General features: G+C 41.1%; 2 protein-coding genes across 5 annotated transcripts; both read right to left on the minus strand.

Annotated features, from left to right (window-relative positions):
- Positions 1-6,743: 6,743 nt before the first annotated feature.
- Positions 6,744-14,871, minus strand: LOC310804139 (uncharacterized protein). Of its 4 annotated transcripts, none has more exons than XM_083669255.1 (5): positions 14,020-14,871; positions 10,281-10,387; positions 9,791-10,166; positions 8,195-9,399; positions 6,744-6,863 (listed from the first exon to the last, which is right to left on the minus strand). In XM_083669255.1, the coding sequence occupies exons 1-4, from the start codon at positions 14,045-14,047 to the stop codon at positions 8,237-8,239; spliced, it is 1,674 nt and encodes a 557-aa protein (XP_083525381.1). In that variant the 5' UTR covers positions 14,048-14,871; the 3' UTR covers positions 6,744-6,863; positions 8,195-8,236. The 4 variants fall into 4 exon arrangements, with proteins under 4 accessions (XP_083525381.1, XP_083525380.1, XP_083525379.1 ...); XM_083669254.1 differs by having other exon boundaries at positions 9,791-10,220; XM_083669253.1 differs by having other exon boundaries at positions 9,800-10,387.
- A 5,024-nt stretch (positions 14,872-19,895) lies between these two features.
- LOC310804140 (uncharacterized protein) lies at positions 19,896-23,541 on the minus strand. Its single transcript, XM_083669256.1, has 2 exons — positions 23,132-23,541; positions 19,896-22,714 (listed from the first exon to the last, which is right to left on the minus strand). Exons 1-2 carry the CDS (start codon positions 23,505-23,507, stop codon positions 21,384-21,386), a joined length of 1,707 nt encoding a protein of 568 aa, XP_083525382.1. The 5' UTR covers positions 23,508-23,541; the 3' UTR covers positions 19,896-21,383.
- Positions 23,542-24,139: the final 598 nt, after the last annotated feature.

Raw genomic sequence — 24,139 nt, forward strand, 5'->3', positions numbered from 1 at the left:
ATTGACAAAGGAGCTTCTCGGCGCATGTGGTGCAGCACAGGCAGTCAAGAAATGGAGGAAGAGGAAATTATTCTCTGACATGAAGTCACCTAAAATGTGGTTTACCAACGCAAAGGTATATTACACATATTATAGATCTTTCAAAACGTTCATCGATAACACTGGCTTGTCTTTCATTAATTGATACACAGTTACATATTTATATTCATATTCGTGGAGTATTTTAGTTTGTATAATTGCATTGTGTCTTGGGATTGATAAACTGCAACATGTAAGGCATTTCCAGATGGGTATTATTGCACCTTTTCTCAACATTCAGGGCTCCAAGAAAGTAGGCAACAAGGACTGCAGTCCTCACAAGTCCATGAAGTGCCAACCTCAAAGCCCTTCCCCGACTGTCTACTATACAGGTAAGTAAACCACTGCTCAGTCTAGATTGAAAACATGACCCATGTACTTTGATTAAAGATTTTGCACATTCAACTGAATTGACGAGACAAGCTGCACACCTATACCATCTGCCTTTCTTTGCAGAGTCTTTCAAAGTTCAAGGGAGAGATGATCCTGCATCCTCCTCTCCACCCACAGAGAAGAGCCGCAAGCCTTCCCTCCTCACCAGGATGAAGAGATCTGCCACCAAAGTCTTCACCAGCCTATTCACATTCCCTGGAAAAAACTAATGATAATCACCACCGATTATAATTGCATTTATTACATTGCCATTCTTTATTGCAACACTTATTTCTTTAATTCTTTTCAAACATGATAATTATTTTTGATTTGGGAGTGTGAATGTGAAAGAGCAAACAGCTTTAGAAAGAAAAAAACATTTATTCTGCAGATAGCCTAGCGGTCGATCGCGAGAGTAGTGCGGGTCGATCGCGTGACATAATTTTTTTATTTTTACGATGGACATTTGTGCTTCAGCACGGTACGAGGCAATTGAGCCAGTGTGAGTGCGCCACTTGATTGACGTACAATGCGGCCAGTCTGAGATCGCTTCTCTTCTACGGGTCACGTGTCACCATACATTCGCGGTTAAACGCGCTACCTACTGCAAAACTCCAGCGAGCTAAGTGACCTCGTTAGCCTTCCAATTTATATATACTCAAGAAGGGATATATATATATATATATCTGTCTTGTTAAAAAAAACTCTCCAACTCTCAGCTGGTGTGCCAGTGTTTCGGAATAGTCCACTCTTACGTGTAACCAGGCTGGTGACTTGTTTTTTGTTGTCAGCTTATTGTTTAATGTTTTCTCTACTCAAGCTACAATATATTTTTACACTTAGTCCACTAACAAAAAGAAACACTAGAATTGCAACTCAAAATTATATCTCAAGTAATCGTGTGATGGGACTCCTCTCCTGCTCGCTAATTACCTTTGCACTGTGATTGTCTCTTTAGCTCTGCTCCCTTGTTTTCTCCACTTCCTTTCTTTCGTTCACCTGCTACTCCTCTTCACAGTATAATACTTTTTTTCATTTTTTTTCCTGGTTTGTGCAGAATTTCACTTTTATTTTTGGCATCTGGGCAGTATTCTTCATCAGTCTGGGGGACGTCTTTCTTTTCATCATACTATATTTCGGTTGTTTTCTGCCTCTTTTCAAGCCGTAGTCCACCCATTCCATCATTATTGTATCTTTTTCTTATTTTGGTAGAAGACTATGGGCCAGGGGCATCTGTAACCTTTGATAAGCCTTTATCACTTTGTTACAGTAGTTGGTTTGAGATTACTTTTGATTGACGTTGGCATGAAATATAATGTGGGCAACACTGATTTCAGTCTGCGATGGCTGTACAAAAGTAAAGAAGGCTTATTGAAGGTTGCAGTCACTCTTGGCCCAATATTAGACCAAGATGAAAGAATGACAACATTTGGATGAACAATCCCTTTAATAGCTGTCTTATACTCCGCACACAATTTTTCCTCTCAGTGTTTTTGTTTTCTTTTGTTACTGTCTTCCTCATCTGCCCATGTTTCATCACAGTGGAGATCCACTTTCTTCTCCTCATCCCCCTTTTTAAAAACATTTTTTTTCATGTCATCTGTTTGGACACTCTCACTACCTCTCTTTTCCTCATTGCTGTCTTTCTTCTCATCCTTTTGGTATATTTTCTGACTCATGCAATCCTCACTATCTTTGCATTCCTCCACACTTTTGTTATTCCTCTTATCAGCACTAGTTTTGTCCTCAGCTTCACCATCCTCATCACTTTGGTCACTCTCACTACAGTCAGTCTCTGACCATTCTTCATCACTTCCCAGCTTCTCTTCCTCCTCCTCAACTTTCTCCTTTTTCTGTATTTCCTCTTTTTGTCTTCCACAATCTCCTCCACCACCTTCCCCTCTCCTGTTTTCTCCTCCTCTTCCTCCTCTCTTTGTCTATTTTCTTCCTCACTCTGTCTTTGCTGTTGCGTCACTCTCTTCAATTCAGTCTTTCTTTGTCTCTCTCTTTGCTCTCCTTTCTGCAGATCTCTCTTTTTCTTTTCATATGCTTCCTTCGTTTCTTGCATGACATTTTTAAAGTACATTTTAAGCATCCTATCCTCCCTCTCTCTTCTCTTTTCCTTACTCTGTCCATCATGCGGACAAGAGTTTCTTCATTGGCACCATCTTTGCTGTCTTCTCTCTTCTTTTTCCCTCCATTCTTTCCTCTACCTTCTTCTGTAATTTTTCCTTCAGACTTTCTTTCTGTGCCCTGGTCCAGTCTTGACACCACCCTACACCCCTCCATCCTGATCTCTCCATCATGTACATCTCCTTTTTCCTCCTCTGGACCACCATCAGTTTCTGAATACTCTATCCCTATCCTCCTCCAGCTCTCTCTCTCGATCCCTCACTATTATCTCCTCCACCATGAATTCACATCTCTCCATCTCCCAGCTCTCCTCCTTCTTCCCTTTGTCCTCCTCCCCCAACGTATCTATTATCTTCCTCTTCCTCTCCTCTCTCTCCTTCATTTCCCACTCCTCTGTCCTCCACTGATTCAGTGACAGTCTATTCACCTCCGTCTTCATCTTTTCTCCCTCAGTCTTCCCCTCCTCCTCTTCCAGCCTCATATATCCCTTCTCTCTACCTCTCTCTCCAATTCTCCTCATGTTTTTCACACAGAGCCAGATCTTGAGTGGTGCAGTCTTTGTCAACAGTTTTTTCTAGCTTTGTTTTCTTCTGCTGTCTCAGGGCAACTTCATCACTAAAACACCAGTCTTCCTGATCAACACTACTCGATCCCTCCATAGTGTCTGCTCTCTAAACAGAATTCTTGGATGTAAACTAGCCTATAAGATGCTGAAAATCGAAGCTTCAAGAAAATGGAAAAACAGACAAAATGTGGAACTGTTCAACAAGCAAACAACAACTCTTCTATAAGACATTGATCATATTTAGAATTTCTGCCTCATACATTTGAAAATGTTCAAAGATATCTTACTTAATCATCTAACCTCTTCACAACAATGTCTCTATGCTAACTGCTAAACTCTGACCTTCAAGAATATCACCTGAGGACGCTATTATGACATCACCACTCACTGTGACATCATGCTTTTTGTATTTGACCAGTAGCTGTCATTAGATTAGATGAGAAGAAGTATATTTTTCCAGAAGGTACTTTGTTTATGGTTTCAAGCACATAAAGGCAATATTAATCAGACACATTTACTATAAGCACATTAACATCACATACAGTAAAAGTTCATATAATACAGTACATAGTTAAAAGCAATACATTTACCTCAACCCACTACAATAAAGTAGCTAAATAATAAAAGATTTTGACCTCCAACTCACTCCACGAGCACCACTGAACTCACGATCAGCTCAGAAAGTGTGGAAAATGTATAGGCCTACATTCTATGCATTTGGCCAGTAAATATATGACTTTCAATGTCACAATCTGCATCTCCAATAACAGCTTATTCCCTACAGTATTATAGTGAACTGTATGTGCAAAAGCAGTGTGCTGTATGTGTAATGCCGTTTGAGATTTGACCTACAGTAGCTTACCATGAAAATATGGTTCTGAGTCTTCTTGTGTCACAACTTGTGTGATTTGTTGTACTGTAACTCGCATCTCTTACCAATAATAACCATGGCACCTCTGATGATGTCACTGTGATATCATGTAATGTAACTATGGCAATCAGGTTCATTCCATGCTGAAAATCTGAAATTACTACAGCCATTTATACAACCATGCACTAGGCTGGGCCTGCATAGACCTTCAATAAAACCACCTACATACAATGCCCTCAATAATGCTGACATTTTAGTGGCAAACAAATATTGATAGATCTTACCATAAGACAGCCCAAAACAAGCAAACATCCTATCTACAACTATCTGTTAGCAAACACTTATCCAGCCTTCTCTTTATTCTACCAAAATGTTAATGGAACACTAGTAAGTCTTTTTAGAGATATTTTTGGAATACATGCATAATGCCCTTAGCAAAAAAACATAATGCAATGTTTTTTCAGGAGCAATTATTCCAGATTGCACCAAAGAGAAATCCATGCTGCTTACCAATGAATTAGTTCTTAAAATGTTAATTCACACCAAGACAAAACTTTCATATTTTCTGTGCACAATACTGTACAAATTAGCAGGACATTATATAATTTTGATAACAATCATTGCCTTTTCACTGAAATATTTAGACAATTTGGTACAGAGGACTTACCAGTTAATCAGTCTTTCTCCAACTACCTGACTCCCAGAATGTTCACATTAATCAAGAATCTATCCCTATGGCAACCCCTGTATGATGTCATCGTTTGTGACATCACATCAAACTGTACTTGTGCCTGTGAAGATGCAGTTTGGGCATTTTCTCTCTAGTTACTGTAACTGTATTAATCCAAGGTAAGAGATTTATAGAGCTCACATTGCCGTATTTACACACAAGCTCTTTTTTACATTTCCGAATTTAATCAAAGAGTTGTTTGGGGTACTGTAGAAACCTTTTACCACTGCCATTAGACTCCTCTCACAGGTTGATCACTCCAGTTCTCATAGTTTGTGCAAGTGGTATATACACCAAGGAAATACACCACTCGTAAAATATACCACTCGTCCTGATTTAGTGCTATCTCAAAATAAGACGTGTTGAACCTTTGTTTGCTTTTGACTGAATTGGTAGGATAAAGAAGGTTGGATAACACTATGGTAAATTTTTTATTGAAAATAAAGATTCCTAATTCCACAAAGGAAAGGTAGAGAGAGAATTAAGACCAGGATGGCCAGTGATTGATTTGTGAGGGGAGAGTAGTGGAGATGTTTTTACAGGTTACAGGAGGGAGCAAAGGTTGGAGAAAACAGATGACCAAGGCATGGGAAAGCAGGATATGGTCAACAGAAAAGGGAAGTAGGTAGAAATCTAACCAGTTGTGAACAATCCAAATGGACAGGACAAACAAGCTGAGAGCAGAAGATGGAAACAAGATACACTTTTTCCGTGAGAAAAACAGGATAAGGGAGAGAGGGAAACCCTAGTAAACAATGCACTGGTAGGTGAAGATAAGGCCAACCGTGTCAGGCCCTAGAATAACAGTGATAAATCTAATGAGCTCATCACCAATATGTAGTAACTGTCTTCACAAATAGGAGGGGAAACCAGGCCGTGAAGAGATGTAGGAGACGAATGATATTGGTGGATATAAGTGATTTGCATATGAGGGAGGTAACCTTTTTGAAACTATAAAGCCGTTGACTGAAAGAACAACGTGGTCGCCTTTGCAAATGTGAACGAGTTTTATTACTTGTGAATAAAAGTCTCTGGATAAATCATGAGCTATAGTCTCTGGCATTTTATTTCAAAGTATTTTTTTACTTGAAATTCCACCACAACACTACTATGTCTTTTTGTTTTGTTTTGTTTTGTTTTGTTTTGTTTTCAAATTCATGCATATTACCCTAACCTAAAAACACAGATACAAATGAATCAGCAATTTCTCAAAGTTGGAGTAATAAATAAATACATGTTGCTCACCATTAATTACTACTGGAAATTCACACCAAATTTTCACACCATATTTTCTCTACACAATACTGCTAAGTTATATCATTTTTATAACAATTAAGGCCTTTTGACTGAAACGTTTGTCAAATATTGTACAGAGGACTTACCAAAGCTCAGTCTTTCTCCAACTACCGGACTCTCAGAAAGTTCCCATACCCAATACTCTATCCCTATGCAACCCCTGTATGATGTCATCGTATGGAACATCACATCATTGTGACATCACATCAAGCTATAACAGATGTGTTTGAGCCTATAGGGTTGCAGTGTGTAGATTCTCTCTAGTTAATAATGCAAGGGCTGCATTTGATGGGTGTATGCTCAAAGTAGTTTGTTTGGGGTAAAAACAAACTTCCACTGCCATTAGACTCACAGGTGTATGGGGGGGGGTTCATTCCAACAATTGATGAGAATTGATTGCATGGCAAATAAACAGTCTTTCTTTCTTCTTCTTTCTTACCATAAACTGTATCTTACTGGTATTGCTTGACAACCTGGCTCAGAAATGTAATTGTGTTACTGCAGACTCTGTACCTATGCTTTCATTACTTATCTTATCAGAGTTGTACAGCCACAATATATGGTACCTTACTAGTAAATGAGTCACTGTAGATAACGCATGTGCCAGATGAATGAATGCTCAACTGAGGGCTATGCTAAGACCCTTAAAGGACAACGAAACAACAGATGTTTTCCAAATGTTTAATACAATTTCAAAATCACCCCTGAATTGAAACCAAATGGACCCCATGTGAACCCTGTGAAGGTGCATCCAACTTGGAGCTGCTGCCTCTGCTGCTGAGTGCAGGTTGCATGTCTGTGTGGCTCCAGTTTCATACCTTCATAAAACACACAGGTGGTTTACATTCTCAGGAGACAGACAAAGAGGCAAAGAGACAGAGACAGGCAGACACACAACTTATGTCATGTCACTACCGTCTCCCTGCTCTGCTCTGTTCTGTACTGTACAAACACAACTTTATTTACAGCACTCATTCTCTCTAGCCCGCCGCCAGGGAGGGAGCCTGAAAGTCGAGGGTACAGTAGTTCATTCTGATGGCTGTCTGGAGTATCTGCAGTAGATGAGTAGACCAAGACAGACTGACAGGCCTCAGTACCCAGAATAGATACACAACAGTCTTCTGTCCTCACAAGCAAATATACATACCGTCAGTGCTCGACTTGGGATGAAAGAGGTGCAGAAACTCTTTATTATTTTTTATTCATATACCATATCACGATCCATGCCACTATTTTAACCGAAATTTACAGAAGACAAAGAGACAGCCTTACAGAAGACAAAGAGTCGCCTACCAAATATTTAAAAAAAATACTAATCATTTCATTAAGCTCAGATGAACATAATAGGCATTTTTAGGGGTTCAGAACATTTTAATGTAATATGATTGAATATCCTGCATTTCTGTGGCTTTTTAGGTTTAAATTTATCACTCCACCTTTAAAATCTAGGCATATTAGAGCCAACGTGTGTTTCCCTTCTGCAAGCACTGGGGGCCTGGAATATTGGACACAGCAGCAGCTTATTCCCTGCATCTCTGTGGCCTCTTGGACAGAAAATAGCATATCAAGTATGTCTTATTATTCTTCCTGTACAGTATTGGGTAGACAGGCGACTATCTCTAAATTGCTGTTGAAACTCTATTCCAAATGATGTGAGAAATGCACAGATTAAATGGTCACGTTGTCACAAAAAGGCATTTGCAGATGAGGTATATTTAGCCTACAGAACATCTGTTGCGCTGATGGGCATGGAAAACAAAGCTATATACAATGATGCCATATCTACCTCTCTTTTGATCAAATCGATTTAGCAAAACCAATGTGTGAGGCGAGGATAGAATTTGTGCATCCAATCCCCGCGGCAACACTCCTCACATTACCAAACGGACCACTTTGGAGTACTTACTCTGGGGTTAAAATACATATTGATTTCATGATTCAGAAATTACACTGCACAATGCACAGTCCCCCTATTTCAGGGTACCCAAAAGTAATGGGACAGATTTATCAAATGTCTAAATTAAAGCACTGATATTTAGTAGTGTTTAGCCAGACCAAGTCAAGCACTGCACACAGTACAGTATGTGGTGCAGCCAGCATACACCTGAGGACCCCCCCCCCCCCCCCACACCCACACACACACACACACCTTCTTTAGGGCTCCTGCCTCCTCCTCCTTGAAACTCCTCCCTCAGTCATGTATTCTCTGGTGTTTCTTTAAGTTTCCTGCGGTCTTGAAACTCTTCCCACAATGGGAGCAATGGAATTGCCTCTCTTCTGTGTGTATTCTCTTGTGTCTCTGAAAGGATCTTTTATAAATAAAACTCTTCCCACACAGGGAGCAGTGGAATGGCCTCTCTCCTGTGTGTATTCTCTGGTGGTTCTCTAAGTCTGCTGTGCTAATGAAACTCTTCCCACAATGTGAGCAGTGGTGTGGCTTCTCTCCTGTGTGTATTCTCTGGTGTGTCTTTAGGTATCCTGGGTTGTTGAAACTCTTCCCACATTGGGAGCAGTGGTATGGCCTCTCTCCTGTGTGTATTCTCTGGTGTGTCTTTAGGTATCCTGCGGTGTTGAAACTCATCTCACACTGGGAGCAGTGGTATGGCCTCTCTCCTGTGTGTATTCTCTGGTGTGTCTTTAGGTATCCTGGGTTGTTGAAACTCTTCCCACACTGGGAACAGTGATATGGCCTCTCTCCTGTGTGTATTCTCTGGTGTGTCTTTAGGCATCCTGTGGTGTTGAAACTCTTCCCACACTGGGAGCAGTGATATGGCCTCTCACCTGTGTGTATTCTCTGATGCTTCTTTAGGGCTCCTGCCTCAATGAAACTCTGCCCACACTGAGAGCAGTGGTATGGCCTCTCTCCTGTGTGTGTTCTCTGATGATTCTTTAGGGATCCTGCGTGGCTGAAACTCTTCCCACACTGGGAGCAGTGATATGGCCTCTCTCCTGTGTGTATTCTCTGGTGTTCCTTTAGGTGTCCTGCGTAATTAAATCTCTTCCCACACTGGGAGCAGTGGTATGGCCTCTCTCCTGTGTGTATTCTCTGATGTGTCTTTAGGTGGCACATCTTACCAAAACTCTTCCCACACTGAAGGCAAGGGTGACTCTTCTCACCCTTGTGATTCTGTGGGTGTGATTTGAGGTGAGTTGGACAAATTAAACTCTCACTGCAATCTGAACAGGGATGGGGCCTGCAGATGTGATTTCTCAATTCCTTTGGCTCATAGAAACTACTGAAGCAGTCCATGCAGTGGTGATTCTTCCGTCTTGAGCTCCTCTGCCTGTGTTGTTTATGGTTTCCTGATGCGGTGGAGCTAGGTTCTCTGTCTGAGCCTGGGCTGGAGCTCTCTCCTGTAAGAATAGGAATATACAGGATTAGAAACAAGATGAGCATAAGTAGTGCTTCCATAGGCTTAGCAGTGCCAGAAGTAACACAACATCTCTGGGGTCTACACACACTGTGGGAACCCAAGGTTGTCAGTGTGTTGACATTACAAAATGCAAATGGATACCTAGTCAATGTTTCATGATTAACGATTGACTTAAAGTGTATTCATTATATGTCTACTACCCAATTGTTCAACAGTTCCATGATCAGTCATAGAACTTATAAATTGTAACTTTGGTTTGACTGAATTAACAACTGCTGTTTGGAAATTATGGGAAAACCAAAACATATCTATTGGTTCCCATTTAACTACTGGCTACTTCGGCCTAAGCCAAACACAGTACATGAACTTACCATCCTCACCATCATTCTCCTCCACTTCATTTACTCCTTGCTCTTCTTTCATTATCACATCTGTATCCTCCATTTCCTCTCCTCCCTCCTCATATTTCACCATGACATCTTTCTTCTCTTCTTCTCCTCCTTCCTCTTCTTTCACCATCACATCTTGCTTCTCTTCTTCCTCTGCTGTTTCCTCTTCTTTCACCATCACATCTTTATTATCTTCTTTTCCTCCTTCCTCCTCCTCTTCTTCTTCTTTCACCATGACATCTTTCTTCTCTTCTTCTCCTCCTTCCTCTTCTTTCACCATCACATCTTTCTCATCTCCTTCTCCTCCTTCCTCTTCTTTCACCATCACATCTTTCTCATCTCCTTCTCCTCCTTCCTCCTCCTCTTCTTCTTTCACCATCACACCTTTCTTCTCTTCTTCTCCTCCTTCCTCCTCTTTTACTACCACATTGAGGTCCAGTGTTTGACTGCAGTATTCCAGCTTCACTGCCACCATCTTTAGACCCAACAGTTTGCTATTCTGGGCTGAAGAATCACAGCCAGAACCAGAGGACTCTGTGGACTTGGGTTCTGAAATAGTAGCTGGGCTGTGAGTTGGATCTGTGTATTGTAAACAAATGAAGCACAAACAGTAAAGGGTACATTTCACAAACCATACCAAAAAACTCTCTTAACTCTACCCTAATCTTCTCACTGGTAGCAATGCTAGCCTGGGAACAAGGATATCAAAAACAGGTCGGACATGAACATTAATTGTTATGTGAATACAATAAAATATAGGCTACATACAGTATCACTTATTTTTTATCTAACCACACTTCACTTCAACATCATAAGTCAATGTTTAATCATCTGATCTGGGACCAGAAACTGCGACATAATAGAAGTCAACTACATAAATAAATCAAAGCTATATTTAGCTGTCGGACAGCATTCTTTATTCAAGTAACATGGACTGCATGGAGTCAGAGACATAATTGGCGGGGTCATTTTTATTTTAATATAGCTAGACGCTCCATACAACGGACCACCACGCGACGAACCACGAACCACTGTTCTCTGAGCTCCAACTTGCTCCATTAAGACTTCTGGTTTCGCTTTTCTCCGTTTTCGCAGCTTCAAAATAAGAGTGCGAGTTAAAATATAAATGGAAAGTGATGGAATCACAGTCTGTCATCCATCCATCCACCCCCTCCTTATAGTGCACTGTACATGGGATAAATATTGGACTGTAGAGAAAATGTATGTAAAATGATGCAATGTATGTAAAATTATTATGATGAAATGGCAGCATATTTTGATTCTACAGATTATTCCGAATATTTGCTACAATGCTTTTACTGCGGCACCTACAATAGTTTTTGCTCTAGAAGGTAATATGTATCCCATGTACAGTACAAAATATAGTGTTGCTGGATGTACAACACAGTTCCCATCCAAAACTAATTTTATTTGATTAGTAGAGACCCTATTGAGCATTCCCTCCAATACATTTACCGCAGCGTTGAGAATAGTTTTTGCGCTATAATCCAATATATGTTTCATATACAATGATTAGCATTGGCTGCATTTAATTGGCCTTGAAACATGTTTTAAAACTCACATTTTCTCGTTTAAACACGTTTCCTGAAACTATAGCTCAAATTCTCAAAACTCTAAAACACAAAACTGAAAAAAGTTCACCATTTTGTCAAAACTCCGTTCTCTCTTCTCAAAACTGATTCTTTCCACCAAAACGATACACACAGCCATCATATGAATATCTCTTACAGAGCATCAATTTAACATTGGTGTGAAACTTAAAACTCCACCAAGAAAATACTGTTTATATATGTTTTGGCTTCATGAGGTCATGTTACATATTCAAATGCAAAACAATTGTGTAGAAATTGTTTATTTTTTCTCCTTTTTTTTTTTTTTTTTTTTTAAAGTTCAGTTTTTTTGTTGTTGTCCCAAAATAGGTTGCAACTTTATGGTGCATACAGTATAAAGACTGTTGCCATATTGTAATACAATACTGTGAATATATCATATAAATTCTGTGCATTCACACAATCATTGTATCAGAATAGGATACAACGCACATTTGTCTATCCAATGAGCTCCAATTGGGCTAAACTCACAACCCAGCTTCCCAGAGTCAAACTGTAAACTTATAGTTGATACTGCAACATTGTTAGAGTTCTGAGAACACACAAATGTTACCTGTTTTGGCAAAACTCACAGTAATTGCACTGATAAGTAAAATGAGAAACACTACAGTAAGAAAATGTTTAGACTGTCTTGCTGGAGATGTAATGATGAAATCAGAGCACAAATACAAAAAGGTAACAAAGCAAATATTTATTTGTTACTGTAATACAGCAAAATGTTCCGATGACTGAACTGACTGCAAAAAAAAATAGTTTTTCGGAGGCCCACAAAAAATAAAACTATAAAATGCGGTGAAACAGATCTACATGTAAATCCCCACCTCCGATCCTGATATACCTTCCACCGCTGTGCTGAAAAGAATTCTTCGATCGGATTTAGAAATGGGGAATATGGTGAGAGGGAGAGAACTGAAATGTGGGTTGTTAGCGAACCATTTGTGGACCAGAGCAGGCCGCTGGAAACTTACATTATCCAATGACAACGTAGTTGGGCTGCTCTGGTCCCTCTTCCTGTGGGGGGGGGGGGGGGGCGGATGAGGATATTGTTGAGTGCATCAAGGAAGGTTAGCAGACGGGCAGTGTTGTAGGGACCAAGTTGGACATGGTGATGGATGACCCCCACGGTGACCAATGGCTGTGCTATTTCCCCCATGCAGGCCAGGGACATCAACATTGACAATGAATATGTATTCATATGGAGCAGCACTGGCATCAAGTTCAAGCACTCTGAAAAAGAGAAAATGACCATATCAGACAATAGGTCTACAAACAGGAACACTAAATTTCATAGTGACCAGTTATAAGCTTACATACAGGACCAGCTATAGGCCTACATACAGGACCACTGGGGTGCATTGTGACATTTCTATACAGAGTACTGAAAGGATTTGGTCAGTTACAATAACCTGCTGTACTCACTTGCACATATTGGTAACGTAGCTCCTTCACTCTGTCAGCGTTGCACTCAAACGGTACGCGATCCAACTGTTTCATTCGAAGCCGATTCTTTAGGACACAATCTATTGTGGACAGGCTGACCTGGTCAATGTTTGGGAAGAGGACATTGTCTTGTATGACAATTTTCCTCAGTGTATTGGCATTATTAGCCAACACCATGTTGATTATGGTGGCCTCTTGCTCATCCGTAAATTTCTGGCCTCAGCCACCTCTTGCTGATGGTCTTTCTATTCTGTGAAAGGTATATACAGTGTAGGCCATACATATTTCAGAAATGTAAAACAAAACAACATTACACTATACATTTCTCTAAGCATTGTAGATATCCATGATTGAGTACATGTCAACCAAAGTTTCACAGATTTCATTAGACATATTGGCTCGCCTTCCTCCTCTTCCTGCTTTCACTCTTCCTCTTCGTTCTCCATGCTGCTCCATTTTTTCCCCAACACAGTAGAGGTCACCTGAGGCCTTTTTTATGCTCTGACACATGATTGAAGTGTTTTGCCAATTGAGTTTGAACAGGTGAGAAGTGAGTGAGACCAGTTGGTGATTAGGGTGTGGCATTTTGAAGGCCAGTGTTTTCCAGGTGAACAAAGTGTGCTACATGATGCGATTTGTGCTTAGAGTTTTGCAACAATGTGATTTAGAATTTCTATTTGAGTGAAAACAATGGAATTGTGCTTAGAGTTTAGCAGTCTGGAGTCTTGTTGTTGATACATAAGCTTCAAGTTTTCAGACTTGTGTGCATGGTTCCATTTTTTGTGTGTATACAATGGAGAAAAACTGTAATGTTTAGACAGCTATTATTATAAAAAATCCCGTGCCCCGGAAGTACTTTTTTATGTGGCTGAAAAGACGCAGATTGTATTCGGAGCTCAGAGAACACAGATCTGGTTTACTGCAAATAGAGGATTGATTTTAATTTCAACAAACGCAGATTCAGGGCGGAAAAGCACTGCTTTGTTATCTGTTCCACCAGAGAACCTCTATAGGGACGGTTCCACGCGGTTCATCTCATCCAGATAAAACTTGAGCACATATTGGCTTAAGTTAGAGCAGGCATTGACATTTGAAAGAAACAGCTGCCTGCATTACAGATACGGGTCATGTTTTCCTTACCTGCACTCATGCGGTATTCACCGACCATCGACGTTTATAAATCGACCTGCTCAACTTTGTCACGGCGAGGGAGAAATGGAGCAGATTTAAGGGAACTTCCGGTTTTGCGAAAACGTCAATATAAAAGCTCGAAATATAAAATGTCTTTTAAAGATATATTGGACAGTTGTTTCACTAATATTGATGTACAGTAATCACAATATATTAATTGCAAACGAAAGAAAATCGAAACATTAAAATTGTGGAGATGGGTTTGTAAACTGGGCTGACAATATGATGACAGTCGTTATCCTAACCCTAAAATCATGACCACTCTATTCTATTTACATGTGCTTACATGTGAATTACTCTCTGTGTTTGTGAGCCAAGGGGAATACCTTGATCAACGGATCAACTCATCACTTTACAAATGGTTTGGGTTCATTGTGTTATATCCTGTCTGCGATTAAATCGATACACCCCTTTTTCTCTATTATGACATTTGAATGTTTCCTAGATGGGTGTATAGTCATATTTTCTCTTATTTTAACGTGTGTTTTATGAGTACTATTTTGATGTCATTTCCATTATTGTGTGATGTTTCTTTCCAGTATTTTGTTTATGAATCGAGTACTGTTGTTGATGTAATTTGCCAGAAGGTGTCCCCCATTTGATAAAAGGTCCTTTGATGTTCTTGGTAGAAATCCCTTTTGGTCTTGGGATGGTATAAATTGTTTTCAGAATCTTTCTTCGAGGAGACTGCTTATCCGATCTCTTACGTGAGTTAGCACGTATAGTCTTACTAGACAAAATTATTTTCAATCGATTACATTCCTAGAACCTTCAACTACTTCGGTATGTTTTATATGTCATGTTCACACTTTTGATTGTATGACTTGAACTAAGCTGAATAGTTTATATATCTCTTATCTAAATAAATCTTCTCAATTGATGATTACGCTTCTCTCATTTGTCCGAGAATGCAACGGTTGAATAACGCTAATATAATCTGCTAGCACTTCGCTTTGAATGATTTTGCCGGCTCAGTACTAGGGCCTTTTCTGTTCTCTCTGTACATGTTACCCCTAGGCAATATTATTCGTAAGCATGGTGTACATTTTCACTGTTATGCAGATGACACTCAATTTGCGACGTAATTTAAAGAGGATTATCGCGCTTTTGCGTGGGTTCGAGATCCATTTGTGTGCACAGCAAACGAGCTGTCAATTGATATGCAGGAACAGCTTATTGAGCTGAAGAGTGATAGTGGGCTAAAGGAACTCTTTACCTCCTGCCCTCTTTCGTCATTCTGGGCAGCATTGATGCAGGAATACCCTGAACTCTGTGACGTCGCCTTGAAGATTCTCCTCCCTTTCGCGTCGACATATTTGTGTGAGGCAGGATTCTCAAAAGTTACTGCACTTAAAACGAAATACCGCAATCGTGCACAAATCGAGGATGATTTTGAGATTTTGCCGCGGTTATGCCTAGACATTACATTTACATTTACATTTATGGATATATCTTTATGATCAATTAGTTTGTGTTTGCGCGACTCAATGCTTGACGCACAATATGTTTAAGGTGTCCATTTGGCGTGTGAGGCATTGTGATTTCGGCAATTAGAATCTTATCTCATAAGTAGGAGATTTACTGTCGATCTATAGCATGTGAGTAGAGATCTCTTATTAACTAGTTATTTGTATAATTGATTCCCGACTAAGATGACATTAAGAGTCTAGTTAGGTGCTCTCGTTGGTGGCCACAACGCTTGGAGGAGTAATCCGTCTATAACTCGTGTGTGTTGATTATATTTGGCGAGACTAGCAAGTAGGTAGCCTCTGAATCATCCTTTGTTCTATATGATTTAAATCAAACTTGTACACTAACTATTCTACGTTCCCTCTCGCAACCTAAGACTTGAGTTTAACGCTCACTTCAGTTGCATCAAATTAACAAGACTTGCTATTATTCTTATCTGCCATGTACACATTTTGGGATATACAGAAAAACACTACTGAGTGTGTCTCAATGAAAGTGGGATGGGAAATACTCAGCACATTTCCTAGTAACCAAATCCACTGACTTTGAGAACATCCCACATTTTTATGTCCAAAACACAAGCTTCTAAAGCATCCAACCGTGGTACTTCTCGTTTCATCGAAATATAGAGTTGAGTGTCATCTGCATAACAGTGAAAATGTACACCATGCTTACGAATAATATTGCCTAGGGGTAACATATACAGAGAGAACAGAAAAGGGCCTAGTACTGAGCCTTGTGGGACACCAAACTGGACTTTAGAGGGAGCTGAGGTTTTCTCATCTAGTAGAACAAACTGTTCAAATCAGTTACGTAGGACCTAAACCACTCCAACACTAAACAACGCAAACCAACAAGATTCTCTAATCGTTCTAAAAGGACAATATGATCAACAGTTTCAAAAGCTGTGCTTAAATCAAGAAGTACAAGGACAGGTGATTTTTCTTTATTTTTATTATTTTCTACAGTGTAGATTAATATTGAAGATATTGTAGATTAACATAAAAACTATGAAGGAACACATATGGAATTATGGAGTAAACAAAAAAGTGTTAAACAGACCAGAATATGTTTTATATTTTAGATTCTTCAAAGTAGCCACCTTTTGCTTTGATGACAGCTTTGCACACTCTTGGCAAGTTTGTGTCCAAACTTGACTGGTACTGTACTTATCTGTTTTAAGTCAAGTTTCAATTAGTCCTATCACATCTAATTTATTGTCTGTAATAAGTTTATTAACTAAAATAGCCTTAGAAGTAAGCAACCTAATGTTTAGTATGCCCATTTTAAGATGGGTGTTGGAAAGAGACGCAGAGTGCAATTTACTATCAGCAGAAGGGCAGATTTCTATACCCACCAGGTTACTCGATCAAGGACCTGACACTCTATTTAGCTTGGTTATACCAGATGCATGACAGGGAACAAAAACAGTCTCAATATGATTAACTAAAATACCCAAACTATGTGTACTAATACTGTTGGCAGACTCCACTGAACTACCAGACTTGGGGCTAAAAGTCTGCTGCCTGGTGTGCGCAATAGCATACCATAGCAATATCATCTATGTTCCTAGACAGGAAATGAGCTCTACTCCAGCTCCGGTAGAGTCTGTCACTCTTTAGCAAGCCAGGCTTACCCCAGAACCTGGACCAGTTGTCAATAAACCCTACACCTGATATTGAGCGATGCGAGTCTGCTGTAGATCTCGTCGCTCCCCCTAGCTGGGAGGCGCTGTGGTTGAAGTCTAGGATTTACCATTCTGTACTTTAGCTCTTCAGAGATGAGATTCAAAAAATAAAGTTCTGAGTAGCCACAATATCTGAGTCTGGTATTTATTATTGCTTGCAAAAGAGAGACAAGAGAACAGCAGCCCAGTGTAAATCCGAGGGACTGTTTAGCGCAAGTCTGAAGAGGCTTTATTCTCAAGGTTGTCTTTTATAGAAATGAAACAACAAATGGTGAGTACCACAAAGTCTATCACTTGGCGGGCTTGTGCTTACATAGAGGTAGCGGGAGAGAAAGAACAATGGGGAAACGTTCTTATTGATCAATCAGCATTCAACATTTACACCTATCCACCTTCTTGTCGGCAAGATGTGTCTGTCCTTTTGTTCTCTTTCTCTTCCACCACTCCCTCCACAGCTATCCCATCCGGTGTTTCTCAGAACAATGGCTATAGAACTTTAGAGGTGTGGTAATAAAGGAGAAAATGTAATCACAGTATTTACACGTTGTATCAGTCATATGAAAGTGTATGTTCTTCAAACAGTTCTATCAATGTATTTTCCATAACAATCCCTCCTTTTAACATTTAATTCCTTTCCTATTCCACGGGACGGAGGTTATCATATTCCCCCTCGTCCACATCAGACAAGTTGTACTCGGGGAAGGGATTCAGGTAAGAAAGGTCATCTCCTGTCTCCATTTGTTCGAGTACAATGTTAGTTATGTGGGTGGCCGCCCTCCTTGTACATGCCTTGCAAATCACCGATATCAATATACAACAGGTCACCAAGAAAGCAATAATTGCACATATGGTAACCAGCAACTTAGCTATAGAGGCCCCCATGGCCCGAGCACTTGCCCCATTGAGGTGAAAACCCTCCGTTCGAGCTTACTCCCTCTCCTCTGTTCTCATTCTTCTGGACCTGTCTGCTGCATCGACACAGTAAACCACCCGATCCTTAATAATAATAATAATGCATTTTATTTGGAGGCGCCTTTCAGGTCACCCAAGGTCACCTTACAGAAAAGAAGCAAAAGCAAAAGCATGACATCAATCATTTAAAAACAAAACAAACAACACATCAAGACAAAAACAAGTGAAGTGCAGAGTGTCCAATTTATAGATAGTATGCCAGTTTGAAAAGGTGGGTTTTGAGTTGGGACTTGAATGTTGTGATGGAGTCTGACTGTCTTATGTGTGGGGGGAGAGAATTCCAGAGCTTGGGTGCTGAGCAGCTGAAGGCTCGGGCACCCTTCTCTCCACCCTCTCAGAACTGGGCATCTCTGGCTCTGCACTCTCCTGGTTTGCATCCTACCTGGCCGATCGCTGTCCTCTCCACAAGCCCTCACCACTGGGGTCCCCCAGGGCTCTGTCTTAGGGCCCTTACTGTTCTTCCTCTCTACCAAATCTCTTGGCTCGGTAATTTCTCCTACCACTGCTACGCAGATGGCACTCAACTCTTTCTCTTTCCCCCCTTCTGACTCACAGGTGGCAACACATGTCTCTGCGTGTCTTGCAGACATTTCCGCTTGGATGTCAGCCCACCACCTCAAGCTCAACCTTAACAAGACTGATCTGCTCTTCCTCCTGGGACTGCTCTTTCTCCCGGGACCTCCAAGACTTCTCCATCACAGTAGAGAACTCTACTGTGACCTCCTCCCAGACAGCCAAGAACCTTGGGGTGATCCTTGACAACCACTTGCGACAAACAACAACAGCACACTCTTTTATACAGAATCCTGTGCGACAAAAAACAACAGCACACTCCTGTAGATTCTACCTCTACAACATCAGAAGGATACGTCCATTCCTCACAAGAGAAGCAGCACAACTCTTGGTCCAAACACTTGTGATCTCTCGCCTTGACTACTCCAACGCACTCTTGGTTGGGCTCCCGCCTCCGCCATCAAGCCTCTGCAGCTCATCCAGAATGCTGCCGTCCGTCTGGTGTTCAATCTCCCCAAATTCACCCATGTCATCCTCCTCCTTCGCACCCTCCACTGGCTTCCGGTAGCAGCTCACATCAGATTCAAGACTCTGGTGCTCTCCTCCCGGGCGGCAAAGGGAACAGTCCCTCCCTACTTTCAAGCAATGGTCAGCCCCCAAATCCCTGCAAAAGACCTCTTCATCCCCACTACCCCCCGCTGCATCCACGTCGAGGTGGCGGTGCCAGGTGGCCAGCTGAGGTGGAAGAGCTGAAAGTGAGATTACTACCAAATTTCTGTTAGATGCTAAGTGGGGTCCTTGGGACGACCCTACTCTAAAGATAACAGTTACCTCACCCTTAACGTTTTACATCTCAACTTCAGCATCCAATTTAGCATTTACCTTAAACTGTATCTTCCTGCCATTGCTGGTTCAGAAATGTCATTGAACCTGGTTCAGAAATGTTACTGTGTTACTGCAGACTCTGTAACTATGCTTTCATTACTGATCTGGTCAGTGTCGTATAGCCAGAATATATGATACCTTACTAGTAAAGTGACTGTAGATAATGTATGTGCCAGATGAATGAAAGCTCAACTGATGGCTATTTCATGACCCTTAAAGGACAACAAAACAGCAAATGTTTTTAAATGTTTAATAAAAATTATCAATCATCCAACTTGCATCCAACTTGGAGCTGCTGCCTCTGCTGCTGAGTGCAGGTTGCATGTCTGTGTGGCTCCAGTTTCATTCCTTCATAAAACACACAGGTGGTTTACATTCTCAGGAGACAGACAAAGAGACAGAGACAGGCAGACACACAGCTTATGTCATGTCACTACCGTCTCCCTGCTCTGCTCTGCTCTGTACTGTATTGTACAAACACAACTTTATTTACAGCACTCATTCTCTCTAGCCCACCGCCAGGGAGGGAGCCTGAAAGTAAAGGGTACAGTAGTTCATTCTGATGGCTGTCTGGAGTATCTGTGGTAGATGAGTAGACCAAGACAGACTTACAGGCCTCAGTATCCAGAATAGATACACAACAGGGTCTTCTGTCCTTACAAGCAAATATACATAGTCAGTGCTCGATTTAGGATGAAAGAGGTGCAAGAACTCTTTTAATTATGATTCACGTCATTGATCCATTACCGACATTCACAAATTACATGAAATAGAGACCCCTCTCTGTTCATCAAATCGATTTAGCAATACCAATGTAAGAGGCGAGGATAAAATATGCGCATCCAGTCTCCGCGGCAACACTCCTCACATTATCAAACGGACCAATTTGCAAATAAATTACACACATCAGTCAGATAAATTATATATTGCTGCCGCATAACGTGTGACGCTAGTGCTAAAAATGTATTCAGTGCCCATTCTGAATTTCTAACAAAAAACATACACATACAACGCCATTACTAATGGGACAGTGAAGCATTTTTTCTTCTTTCGGATCTACACTCCAAACATTTGGATTTTAAACCAAACAATTACTCTGAAAATAGAGATTCTCAGCTTTTATTTGATGGTATTTGTGTGCATGTTGGTTTCACTATTCAGAAATGACACCACTTTTTATCCACAGTGCCCCTATTTCAGGGAACGAAAAGTAATGCAACAGATTCACCAAATGTCCTAAGCACTGATGTTTAGTATTTGATGGACAATCCGTTGCATGCAATAACTGCCTGAAGTGTGCGATCCATTGACCCAAGCAGACACTGAGAATCTTCTCTGGAGATGCTCTGCCAGTTCTTCTTCGTTGTTTGTTTTGTTTTGTCTTTTTGCCAAAACTCTTATCATCAGAAAATGACAACACCTGTCAAGCTAATTGTCCCATTACTTTTGGTTACCATAAAATAGGGGGACTATGCATGAAACGTGTTGTAATTTATGAATGATGAAACCAACATGCACACCTGATATCTAGTTTAACCACATAGTAATTGTTTGATTTAAAACCCTTGGAGTATAGAGCCTAAAGAAGAAAAAATGCTTCACTGTTCCATTACATAAGCAGACACTGTATAACCGGTATCTGATAGGTGGAACTGGAACGCAGTTACCCAAAAATTCAAGGTGCCGGCGCAAGTCAAGCACTGCACACAGTACAGTATGTGGTACAGCCAGCACATCCCCCCACCTTCTTTAGGGCTCCAGCATCCTCCTCCTAGAAACTCCTCCCTCAGTCATGTATTCTCTGGTGTCTGTTTAGGTGTCCTGCCTCTTTGAAACTCTTCCCACAGTGGGAGCAGTGGTATGGCCTCTCTCCTGTGTGTATTCTCTGGTGTGTCTTTAGGTATCCTGCAGTGTTGAAACTCTTCCCACACTGGGAGCAGTGGTATGGCCTCTCTCCTGTGTGTATTCTCTGATGTGTCTTTAGGTGTCCTGCCTCTTTGAAACTCTTCCCACACTGGGAACAGTAGTATGGTCTCTCTCCTGTGTGTACTCTCTGGTGGTTGTGTAAGTCTCCTGTGCTGTTGAAACTCTTCCCACACTGGGAGCAGTGGTATGGCCTCTCTCCTGTGTGTATTCTCTGGTGTGTCTTTAGGTGTCCTGCCTCTTTGAAACTCTTCCCACAGTGGGAGCAGTGGTATGGCCTCTCTCCTGTGTGTATTCTCTGGTGTGTCTTTAGGTATCCTGCAGTGTTGAAACTCTTCCCACACTGGGAGCAGTGGTATGGCCTCTCTCCTGTGTGTATTCTCTGGTGTCTCTGAAAGGATCTTTTATGACTAAAACTCTTCCCACACTGGGAACAGTTGTATGGTCTCTCTCCTGTGTGTATTCTCTGGTGTGTCTTTAGGTGTCCTGCCTCTTTGAAACTCTTCCCACAGTGGGAGCAGTGGTATGGCCTCTCTCCTGTGTGTATTCTCTGGTGTCTCTGAAAGGATCTTTTATGACTAAAACTCTTCCCACACTGGGAACAGTAGTATGGTCTCTCTCCTGTGTGTACTCTCTGGTGGTTGTGTAAGTCTCCTGTGCTGTTGAAACTCTTCCCACACTGGGAGCAGTGGTATGGCCTCTCTCCTGTGTGTATTCTCTGGTGTGTCTTTAGGTGTCCTGCCTCTTTGAAACTCTTCCCACAGTGGGAGCAGTGGTATGGCCTCTCTCCTGTGTGTATTCTCTGGTGTGTCTTTAGGTATCCTGCAGTGTTGAAACTCTTCCCACACTGGGAGCAGTGGTATGGCCTCTCTCCTGTGTGTATTCTCTGATGCGTCTTTAGGTGGCTCATCTTACCAAAACTCTTCCCACACTGAAGGCAAGAGTGACTCTTCTCACCTCTGTGATTCTGTGACTGTGATTTGAGGTGAGTTGGACAAATTAAACTCTCACTGCAATCTAAACAAGGACGGGGCCTGCAGGTGTGACTTCTCAAATCCTCTGGCTCACAGAAACTACTGAAGCAGTCCAAGCAGTGGTGATTTTTCAGTCTTGAGCACCTCTGTCTGTGTTGTTTATGGTTTCCTGATGCGGTGGTGCTGGGTTCTCTGTCTGAGCCTGGGCTGGAGCTCTCTCCTGTAAGAATAGAAATATACAGGATTAGAAACACGGTGAGAACAAGTAGTGCTTCCATAGGCTTAGCAGCGCCAGAAGTAACACAACATCTCTGGGGTCTGCACACGCTGTGGGAATCCAAGGTTGTCAGAGTGTGTTCATATTACACAATGCAAATAGATGCCTAATCAATGTTTCATGATTAACAATTGACTTAAAGTGCATTTATTATAGGCCTACCTTTGACTACTTCCCAATTGCTCAACAGTTGTAATTCCATGATCAGTCATAGAAGTTGTATAAATTATAAATTTTAACTTTCGTTTGAATTAATTAACAATTGCTGTGGGGAAATCATGGGAGAACAAAACATATCTGTTGGTTTCTGTTTAACTCCTTATTAATTTGGCCGTAACCAAGTACATTACATGAACTTACCATCCTCACCATCATTCTCCTCCACTTCATTTACTCCTTGCTCTTCTTTCATTATAACATCTGTATCCTCTATTTCCTCTCCTCCCTCCTCATATTTCACCATCACATATTTCTTCTCTTCTTCTCCTCCCTCCTCATATTTCACCATTACATCTTCCTTCTCTTCTTCCTCTGCTGTTTCCACTACTTTCACCATCACATATTTATTCTCTTCTTCTCCTCCTTCCTCCTCTTCTTTCACCATCACACCTTTCTTCTCTCCTTCTCCTCCTTCCTCCATCACACCTTTCTTCTCTCCTTCTCCTCTTTCCTCCTCTTTCACTACCACATTGAGTTCCAGTGTTTGACTGCAGTATTCCAGCTTCACTGCCACCATCTTTGGACCCCGCGATGTGTTTTTCTGGGCTGAAGAACCATAAGACTTGGGTTCAGACATGGTATATGGGCTGTGAGGTGGCTCTGCCCTAATCTTCTTGCTGCTAGCAATGCTAGCCTGGGAACAAGGGTATCAAAAACAGGCAGGACATGAACATATGAATTGTTCTGTGAATACAATCAAATATAGGCTATGTATAAAATATCCTTGATCTAACCACATTTCACGTCAACATCATAAGTCAATGTTAAATCATTCGATATAGGATACATATTGCCTTAAAGAGCAAAACCTATTCTAGGTGCCACGGTAAATGAGTATTTGCTGAAATACATTTACCCCAGTCCCGAGAATAGCTTTTGCTCTATATGACAATAATGTATCCCATGTACAGTGTATTACAGTGTATTGCATTGGGGGTTAAAAGGGTGTGGAAAATATAGTGTTGCTGGATGTAGGACACAGTGCCCCTCCAAAACAAATTTTATTTGATTAGTAGAGACCCTATTGAGCATTCCCTCCAATACCTTTACTGTGGCGCCAAGAACAGTGTTTGCTCTATATGGTAATATATATTTAATATTCAGTGATTTGCATTGTAGCTAATGGTATGGGTGGAGTAAAAGACCAGC

Source organism: Argentina silus (genome assembly GCF_951799395.1).
Source record: "Argentina silus genome assembly, chromosome: 4".
NCBI classification, from domain to species: domain Eukaryota; kingdom Metazoa; phylum Chordata; class Actinopteri; order Argentiniformes; family Argentinidae; genus Argentina; species Argentina silus.

Coding starts and splice junctions, on each gene's coding strand:
- LOC310804139 (XM_083669252.1), bottom strand. CDS start 14,047: ATGGTCGGTGAATACCGCATGAGTGCAG. Junction 10,388..14,019: donor TGAATACCGCATGAGTGCAG/GTAAGGAAAACA, acceptor TACAATACACAG/ATCCAACTCACAGCCCAGCT. Junction 9,400..9,790: donor GGAGAATGATGGTGAGGATG/GTAAGTTCATGT, acceptor CTATTCTTACAG/GAGAGAGCTCCAGCCCAGGC.
- LOC310804140 (XM_083669256.1), bottom strand. CDS start 23,507: ATGGTGGCAGTGAAGCTGGAATACTGCAGTCAAACACTGGAACTCAAT. Junction 22,715..23,131: donor GGAGAATGATGGTGAGGATG/GTAAGTTCATGT, acceptor CTATTCTTACAG/GAGAGAGCTCCAGCCCAGGC.